At 36.9% G+C, this 10160-nt stretch overlaps 2 protein-coding genes across 3 annotated transcripts in view; one reads left to right on the forward strand and one right to left on the reverse strand.

Annotated features, from left to right (window-relative positions):
- Positions 1-253: 253 nt before the first annotated feature.
- On the reverse strand, positions 254-5991 carry polr2ea (RNA polymerase II, I and III subunit E, a). Of its 2 annotated transcripts, none has more exons than XM_053651800.1 (8): positions 5796-5991; positions 4540-4714; positions 4132-4247; positions 2480-2560; positions 2334-2392; positions 1563-1641; positions 648-728; positions 254-508 (listed from the first exon to the last, which is right to left on the reverse strand). In XM_053651800.1, the coding sequence occupies exons 1-7, from the start codon at positions 5850-5852 to the stop codon at positions 663-665; spliced, it is 633 nt and encodes a 210-aa protein (XP_053507775.1). In that variant the 5' UTR covers positions 5853-5991; the 3' UTR covers positions 254-508; positions 648-662. The 2 variants fall into 2 exon arrangements, with proteins under 2 accessions (XP_053507775.1, XP_053507774.1); XM_053651799.1 differs by having other exon boundaries at positions 653-728; positions 5796-5990.
- Positions 5992-7339: 1348 nt separating this feature from the next.
- The window catches only part of gpx4b (glutathione peroxidase 4b), a 7142-nt gene continuing 4321 nt past the window's right edge, over positions 7340-10160 (forward strand). The window contains exons 1-2 of the mRNA XM_053651801.1: positions 7340-7446; positions 9584-9678. Coding sequence (XP_053507776.1) covers positions 7381-7446; positions 9584-9678 — 161 coding nt within the window. The 5' untranslated portion in view covers positions 7340-7380. The remainder of the gene's footprint in view (positions 7447-9583; positions 9679-10160) is intronic.

Below are 10160 nucleotides of genomic sequence, written 5' to 3' on the forward strand. Positions count from 1 at the left end.
GGATATTAGATATTTTTTTGCTAAACTTGTTTTTCATTTGTATCAAGGTTTTTCTTCTTCTTTTTTTTTAAAATCCATATTAGAAGATTGCTATATTTTAGTGTTTGTTATTGTACTGTACTGAACGAACAAAAACTACAAAAATCACTTGTAGTGTGAATGAACATTATGTACAAGCCATATGTTGAATCCTTATATACTTTTGGTACTATGGAAAAATTGCTAAATAAAAACAAAATGAACAAGAACTACAGAAAGTTCAAGACACTTTATTACAAAAAAAAAAAAAAGATTCATTCAGCAATTCAGCAAAACTACAACTTGGTTTTAAATGAAACGAATATACAACTGTCCAAACACGTCTTCTGTTCCAACTAGAAATGTGTAGCTGTTCAAACTGTTACCGAGAAGAAAGTTACGGAGTTGTACACGCTGTAACTGAGGTTAAAGGTCACAAATCACGCCTTATCATCTCCAGCTCGAAGAATAGCAGATCCTAATAGATAACCTGAAAGGAAAAAACAAAACATTGCGACATTTAATAACTAACTTCCCCCAGGACAGCGGCGCTGTCCTCACACAAAGCTCTGTCCTAGTAACTTCATGATAATGAGTAGTGTGTAAGAGTTCAGCTCCGAGTTTAACACCTCACCACAGCAGCTTCACTGTACAAGTCTGTAGGTTATATAACGGCCTGCGGTCTCACTCGGCCGGATGATTTTCACCACCTGTTTCAACCCCAAATCATCTGATTAAACTCAAATTAATAGCATTATTATTACTCATAATTATAACTAATTAACAGAAATAATAATAATAATACAAAAATATAAAGCATCACATTTTTACTTCCTTTTTTTGTCAATACTGTACTATGTATAATTATGAACTCTTATTTTTATTGCTATTATTAGTAGTATTAATCATAAATGAATACAAGAAGTATTATATAATAATAATAATTATAAATCAAATTAGAATAAAAGTATCAATGTTTTCACTTTTCATTCCTTTTAATAATACATGATGATTTCTTTTATTTCTATTATTAGTAGTAGTAGTAGAATTGGTATTAATAATTATAAAAGGATAAATCAAGTTATTTCTAACTATAGTTTTAAAATTACTTTTAATAATAAAGTACCACACTTATTTTCTTCTTTGTCATATTTTACTACTAAGTAGAATTATGAATTCTTATAATTATTATTATTAGCAGTATTAATCATAAAATAATACAGTATGTATTAGAATAATAATCAAAACAGAATTTTTCAATTTTCAGAAAAACATGTATATGATCATAATAGAATACAAGTCTTTTTACTTTATTATTAATTTTCTCGCTATTTTTAATAATACATACAGGTGTACTTTTTATTACTGTTATTGATTAGTAGTATTAGTATTATGAGTAATCATTAGAAATGTATAAATTAAGTATTACTTTTTAATTACTGTTTATATATATATATATATATATATATATATATATATATATATATATATATATATATATATATATGAAGTCATAAATATGAATAATATTAATAATGCTTTACCTGGCCTCTTTTCAGCCCGAAATATCGAGCCACCGGGTCTCCGGCCTGAATCCTGGGTAACTGGCTCTCCTTCAGCTTACTGACAACAGTGAAGGAAAATCCACTCGAAAGGAAAGAGTCACAACACGTCTATGATCGTCCGTGTTATTTAGATTTGCCCGAGCTGTCGTGGTGTGTCTGTAGTTCTGATACGAAATGGTAAGAGCTGAGCTGCATATAGAATACTGTATAGCTACTGTACACATCACTCTTCCTCTGGTTTATCATTATTATTATTAAATATAAGGGTTTCAAACTCCACGAACACTTTTTCTAACATATGTATTTCTAATTAGAACTGAAAGTGCAATATATGTTTATTTTTATGTGTGACACAAAGGTTAAACAAACAAAAAAAAGCAGATGTTTCACTACTATTATGTAAATTCAGTAAAATTCTTTAAAAATCTGTACATAATTTTCAGTATTGTGGGATATTTAGTGTAGATTTGTAACATAAAATCCCAATTAAGGACATTTTAGTTCCAGGTTGTAACACTACAAAAAGGGGGGGTTTACTTATGCACAGCACAGTACACTGGAAATTAATGGCTGCCTGTCACTGAATACTTTGGCCAAATGGTTCATAGAACTGGAACTGAAATTTCGGATCACGGTTTCGGACCTGCATGACGACAAATATCCTTTTTAAGAAACACTTCTATATTAGTCAGCTGCAGATGGGGTCAACGAAATTCCTGCATTGAAGCATGTCGGTGTTAGTAAGGATACTATCTCGCTAGCAGCTCTGTCACTTCTTCCTTGGTCATCACGATGTGCTCAGGGACCAGCTGCAAACACAAAACACGGTGTTATTAAACCCAAAACGCACAAGATTCTCAAATACATGTGTTGTACGAGAAGAACGTGTTTCTCACCTCGTGTTCTGTGATGTTGATGAGCAGCTCTTGCTGCAGAAACTGCTCCAGGATGTACTTCGGTGCCATGTCCACCAGCGACTGCAAAAACAGTCAACAGGTCCATACGCAATGTCACCTGGTAGGGTACCTCTAGACTTCTCTCATTTAACAACTCAGGAAAGTCAGGACAATGTCTCTTACACTATATGGCAAAAGTTTGTGGACACCTGACCATCACACTCATATGTGCTTGTGGAACATCTCATTCCAGACATAGTTCCCCTTTTACTGTTATAATAACCTCCACTCCCTCCAGAGAGAGTGCCTTTGTGTGTGTGTGTATCAGGCTTGGGGATTAACGGAATACATGTATTACACAACACAATAGAGACAGCTGCTTGATTATAGTTCTGGTTCTCTCTGCCCAGTCGTGACTCACATGAGCAACCTGCTTCTGCATGCGCAAATACATTTTGTGCAAAGTTCATTTGGTAGAAATGAACACAATGTTCTCTGAAATGCTTTTGTTAGGGTGACCGTGTGTCCTCTTTGTCCCCCCAGACATGTCCTCTTTTTCAGATCTTAAAAAAGCGTTCAGCCGGGATTTCTAAATTTGAGAAAATGTCGGGATTCGTCTTTAGTTTCATTATGACGTGCTTATGGTCTAATACTGCATCATGTGTGCGCATATTTGCGTTGTTTTAACCCCTCTCTGTAATTCCCGCCTTCTCGCACACCGATTGGTCGATTATAAAAGACTTGCAGCAACTATTGGCCAAATTCCTGCCTCTCAACCATTAGCCTACTCTCACCGAGCGCGTGAAGGTGAAGTGCTGTTGTATACGGCGTCAGTTACTTGACAATAGCAGCACTGACGGCTGTCCCGAGTCGAAACAATGCCCATTTAATTTCAAGTTATCGCATTCGTATTACATGGTCATTCAAATGTGTGAACGATGGCAGGAGGTACACTCGTGGCATCTGAGATTTTATTTTATATATATATATGTGTGTATATATATGTATGTATATATATATATATATATATATATATATATATATATATTTTTTTTTTTTTTTATGTGATGCTAATAGTGTGTCTTTCTCAGTGTATTAAAATCTGTATTCATAGTAACACTGTTTTAAACGCTATTAAGATATGAAAAAAAAAGGTGTCCTCTTTTTGGAAAACCAGAACATGATCACCCGAAATTTTGTAATGTAATGTGACCTGCATCAGGGACAGTGATCTTTTATTTATTTAATCAATTAAAAACAAATCCAAACATTGAACATGTTTTTAAGCTCTAAAATAAGCTCTAAAGAAAAGTATTTTGGATCATATTGCTTTTCTCTTGACTTTCTTTACATATGTGGCCTTGAACTAATCCAAAAATAATCAGATTACATTACGTTCATATTGTGAGACTTGGATTATGTTACACTGATGACATTTTTTATGAAGTCATTTGTAACTGTAATGGAAAACATTTTTAAGTAACCCTCCCAACCCTGGTAAATGTGTGTGTGTGTGTGAGAGAGAAAGTGTGTGAAAGAGAGTGCCTTTGTGTGCGAGTGTGTGTATGTAAGGTAGTGTGGGTGAAAGAGAGTGCCTCTGTGTGTGTGTGTGTGTGTGTGTGTGTGTGTGTGTGTCTGTGTGTGTTCCCCACCTGTTTTGCAGAAGGTGTCATGCCCATCTGGACCACAATAATGGCGCGGGTGATGTTCTCCTCCTGCATGCGCTGGCAGTACATCTTGATGGTTTTAATTCCCACCTTGGGCTCCTCTGCAGAAAATACATCACACACCATGAAGCACATGTTCCAGTATCACATTTACACAAACAAATCTAAAATCAGCCACAATATTCACTCTCAGCTTTCATTCCTCATTAGCCTCAAAACTGAAGAAGCAACATCTGGAGATGAAGTCCATCTCAGCTGACCGACTACAAGACGTCTGCAGGATTTGTTCAGATTTAACGTTTACACTCGCGTTCAGTTACAAAATCACTCGGACTCGTATTGTGCAAGTTCTCACAGTGAACTTTATATAAACGGTCGTTCTGAATCAGTCACCTGGGAAGAAGACAAACATCTGGTCAGTGGGATCGTCGTTGTGAGCCACGAGCACCGTGAGATCCGTCCTCCGAGGACGGCCCTCGCTCGGCTTGTCCCCGAACTGACTTTTAAACTCGTCCAGCGTCTGATCCAACTCGTCCTGCGTCACCAAGTATCCCCGATCGTGGCAGAGCTGCAGGAATGAAAGGGGAACACATCCACTCTGAGCGACTTGCCTTGATTCATCTTTATAATGAACATGTGATCTTCAGAGAGCGTCCAAGATTTACTTTGGAATTAAATTCTAAGCCGACTTTTTTAATATAAACTTCTTTCATCGACGTTTTTGGTTTCCTACATGACCCATGGTGCTCTTCGACTACCTTCTGATAGTGGTGCCAGTGGGATTCAGCACTTGCTTCATCTCTACCTAAAGAGATCGATGCAGCAGCACTTTATCATTTAGTCTGTCCAGCTTTCTCAGCTTCTTATCTGTACACTCTGCTCAAACAGATCTGCTTCCAACACTTCAACTCTCACGCTAATACTGCTGACCATGTCTTCATCATCATCTCACAGATCTAAAACTGCTAACCTGCTGGAACTCAGCTGGGTCCTAAAGCTGCGCTGCATTCTGGGACTTTGAATCCAATGTAGGGCTGGGCGATACGTATAGAAAAATATATCATATCGTGATACATGAAGACATTTCTACGATATACGATGCGTAATCACAATATATAATTTAACTTTTTTTTTTAAAAAACTGTCTGCAAAACGGTAGTAAAATAAACTAAAACCGTTAAACTGAGTTTGACAATATTTTTATACTTTAAAAGGGGTTTTTTTTTAATCACGTCAAATCAACAGCATTAATTCGGTCCCATTTAATACGTAATTTTTAAAATAATAATAATGCATCACCATACCAACAATATCTCAGAAAAGTGTATCGTGAAGTACTTTATCACGATATTAATATTACAGCGATATATCGCCCAGCCCTAGTGACAGTTATTTTGAGTGTGAACAGTGAAGTGTGAACAGCATTCGTTGAAAATGTTTAGTCACGTGATCTCAGACCCCCTCAGGCTCAGATGTGATTTGCTCGTACTTGTCTGGTTCTTCACTAATAGTAGTTTGTGTACTACCCTGGCTTGATGTTGAAACTCTGTGATGTGTGTTGCACTGAATGAGCTCTCTGTATAGAAAACCCGGACACCATGTGGTGGTGTGTAAACATCACTGCATGCTAACAGAGAAAAGCCTCAAACCTGCATTATCGTCTTCCGGATTTTCCACAAGCGGTAGGTCTCCTCTTCATCATCCATGACGCTTTAAATAATTAGCTATTAACTATATTACACACCTCCTTTAACTCTTTAATATGTGTGTGTTACAGTGGCAGATAATTACCCAAGCTTTCAAACGAAACACACACTACCGAAAATCACTTCCGGCAAAGTGACGTCACCGACATTAGGACCCGCAAAATGGTGTCTAACTATTTGCCTGCATTTTAACAAATATTAAATAACTTTATAATTTTATTTTATTATTATTATTCTTTTTTAAAAATAATTTATTTTACATTGTACGACAATGTATCCACTGTGTGTTAATATTCAACGTGTATATTTTGTATTACAATAATCCAAAAAAAGAGCATTATCCTTTATTAGTCAAGTGTTTTGTTTTTTTTATTGTCATTTAAACCATATACAGCAGATACAGTGCACAGTGAAATTTTATTCGGAAAGTGAAAAGTTATTGCATGTATTGTTTTTTATTACAGTATTCGAATGGTCCAGTACCTCGTCAGATTTTTATTCAGTCATTTCACTGACACTCAAACAAACCTATACAGCAAAACAGACATCTTACAAGTGAAATATCTTATATATTTAAATAGTCAAATTTAACTAGCATTTCCTATTATAAGATTACAAAAGAAACGGAATATAAGATTATTAAACTTATTTCTAGATGTTTTTACTCATTTCAATCTTGATTGATGATTAAAGATAATGTGTACAGTACACAGACATCAATTTTGTTAAGTAAGTTAAGTAGTAGTAGTAGTAGTAGTAGTAGTAGTAGTAGCATAAATAGGTAATATTAGAAGTAGTCTTAGTACAAATAAGTAATAGGAGTATTGGTAGTAGTCGTAAAAATATGTCATATTTATTTTAGTAGTAGCACAATATAAGAAATAGTAGTAGTATAAATATAAATATTACTAGTAGTAGTAATAAAATAAGTAATATTGGTACTAGTGTAAATTAGTAGTAGTAGTATTAGTAGTACCAGTAGTAGTATAAATATGTAGCATTAGTAGTAAAAATAGGAAATATAATTAGTAGTAATAAATACAAATACGACTAGTAGTAGTATACTAGAAAAAAGTAGTAGTCGTAGCATAAATAGGTAATATTAATAGTAGTCGTAGTACAAAAAAGTATTAGTAGTACAGGTAGTAGTCGTAGAAATATGTAATATTGGTAGTACCATAAATGCAGTAAGTAGTAGTAGTAGTAGTAGTAGTAGTAGCACAAAATAATAAATATTAGTAGTAGTATAAATATAAATATTAGTAGTAAAAGTAGTAATAAAATAAGTAATATTGGTACTAGTGTAAATAAGTAGTACCAGTATTATTAGTAGTACCAGTAGTAGTATAAATATGAAATATTAGTAATTATATTTCATTTCAGTAATAAATATAAATACTACTAGTAGTGGTAGTATACTAGAAGTAAGTAAGTAGTACTAGTAGTAGTAGTTAAGGTTCGTGCCGCGATAGAGGGCGTGGTTTGATTGTGTTTATGGGCGTGGTTACATAATAAGGTTCCTGACACGATGTGGTTGCTACACAGAGCGCTTGTGTTCGTTGCGCTCGGAAGCAGAGGTTTGAGCCGAGCCATGGTAAGGCCATTTTCCACCTACCTGTCGTGTATACCGGGTTTATTGCTCGTTTTAGACTTTATATATGAATGTGCGTAAGAGTCTGAACGGTGTTGTGTAACGAGTAGGTGAAAGGGCAGTTGTGCGTGTGCGTCTCCATTAATCTGCTCCGCCGCGGAGATGAAATGAGCACTAGCTGCTAGCTGGCTCTAATCCTGCTCTGTCAGCATGAACAGGCTGCATCGTAATTATATATTAAACTACATGTTCGCGCCGGCTCTGTGTTTATCACTGTACTGATATACCGGATTTAAAAATGGCGGTTATGTCCGTTTCATCATTGCGACACCGTCAAAGTAGATTATTTACTTCTTATTAGCCAGTTAGTTTAGCATTGTGGATTAGTTTGCTAACGCCGGATTATAGCACGTTACAGGGTTACACTGGTGAAATGACAGTCAGTACGTTTACATGGACAACAATAATGATGTCAACCCGATTAAGACAGTACTCTGATTAAGAAAGTATACCATGTAAACAGCTATTTTTGATGAGCTTAATCCGACTAAAGTCATACGCGAAGTAAACACAACTCAAATTAAAACATGTGGAGTATTCCTGTTTTAGTCGCATTATCGACGTACGTTACAGATTTACACACTTAGCGTCGTGTGGGAGTTTTCACCGCACTTTGCGACAGGACACGTACACACACGGCAGTGCGCAACCATTTTACGGCAAACAGAGCACGGCTGCGTCTGAAACCGCTTATTTACCTACTATATAGTAGGAGAAATACATGTGGTGGAGTCGGTGTCCTGATGACGCTTCTGATTGAGAAATGCTTCACTTCTGTTTTCTAAATGTTACAAGAGTCACCAGTCTGAGTTTAAAGAACCAAACTGATCATCTTCTTCTAAAAGCTCGCTTGCTCATGTTTAGAGACGCTCCAGTCTGATACTGAGCACTGGTATAGGGCCCGTACTGAGCACTGGTATAGGGCCCGTACTGAGCACTGGTATAGGGCCCGTACTGAGCACTGGTATAGGGCCCGTACTGAGCACTGGTATAGGGCCCGTACTGAGCACTGGTATAGGGCCCGTACTGGTCTGAGATCAGAACTGATCCGATTCACTGATCATGTGATGTCACGAATGTGTCTTGTAAGACCTGCCATCACACAAGGGGGGTGTGTGTGTGTAAATCTGCTATGTTTACTCGGCAGTGTAGCAGAGGGATTATTATCGTTATTAACAGCACCTGCATCCATCATGATGCAGGAATAAAACACAACCTGGCATGTCATTATGGGAAAATATTCAATGCTGGTGGACGGGTGGCGATATGAGGCCTGACGTGAGGCCTTACTGAGTCACTGTATTTACCAACAACTGCACAAAGTGTTTTATTTCTCGTTGGGTTGCCAATGATTACAATGTTGACCTTTTTAATAAATTAATCGTACCTTTTTTAATCCATTTAATATCAACAAAACTACATCACAGGGACGAGACCCTGTTATGAGCAGGCGTCCCCTCGCCATCCGCTGGTTCGTCCTCTCTCTTGGAGTAAAAAAAAAAACAACCTGTCACATGACTGAGAAACTCCGGATTAACTCGACTCTAGCAAATCAATCTTTCACCCAGATCATTTCACATGTAATGGTATCTGAATTGAGTTCTCAGCTCATAACATGTAATAATCTACTTCCTGCACTCTTTCCATCTGTTTTCATTCAAAGGGCTATGCAAATATTTTGGTTTTGCATGAAATCTTCACACTGCTTATAAGACGCCACCTTCAGCAGTCATAGAAAATGTGTTATGGCGTAAACCACTGGGAGGTGGGGTTTATTTATTTATTTATTTATTTACTTTTGGGTTGTGTAAAGTAGGATTTGGGTGACTGATGTGTTTCCGCTTCTGTCTAAACTGCATCTCGGGTCTCCTGAAGAGTCGAGGGATCGGATTGAAACGGTTTTAAACGTGACTTTGGTGTGTGGGCCATCTATAATCGTCTAATAATTCGCGTCAGACGATTTTCTTTTCGTTGTTCACGTGTGACCTGTCGACTGTTTTCGAGACCGCATTGTGCACTTTAACTTGCGTTTGACTTTCCTGCCCTTTAACTCCAATTGCCTTTGCCTTATTTATTGCAGTGTGCGCAGGCCAGCGACTGGAAAAGCGCCAAGAGTATTTACGAATTCTCCGCCATAGACATAGATGGGAACGAGGAGTCTTTGGAAAAATACAGGTTAGGATATAGTGCCTTTTTTGTGTGTGTGTGTGCGCGCGTGCGCTTTAGGGCCGTACAGCTCATCAGTATAATCAGTTCGATTGTGTTACGTTTTGTTAGATGTTTCTGTTTACACATGCTGTATAAAGAGTTTGAAGGGTTGAGGTCGAAGTCTTGGGTAAGTTGATGTGTGTGTGTGTGTAGTCAGTTCTAGGGATGGGCCATATGATAATATCGCAATAAATCTGTTTCCTGATACAGTTTTCTTTGGACAGTTGATAACACAGCGATCGCACTCGGGTGGGAACCGAAACATCCATCAGATTTCTTTCTTTCTTTCTTTATTGCTGTTTATTTTTATTATAATGACTGGACGTATGAGTCATTCATTAGCAAGCCTTAATTGGCCAGTGAAAAGCTCCAGTGTTTTGCCTGGAAACCTAATTGACCAGGTTAAAAAGTGACCGCTTAAGTAATGTAATAAAGTACGCCGAGTTAAT

This window comes from Ictalurus furcatus, chromosome 20, assembly GCF_023375685.1.
Source record: "Ictalurus furcatus strain D&B chromosome 20, Billie_1.0, whole genome shotgun sequence".
NCBI lineage: Eukaryota > Metazoa > Chordata > Actinopteri > Siluriformes > Ictaluridae > Ictalurus > Ictalurus furcatus.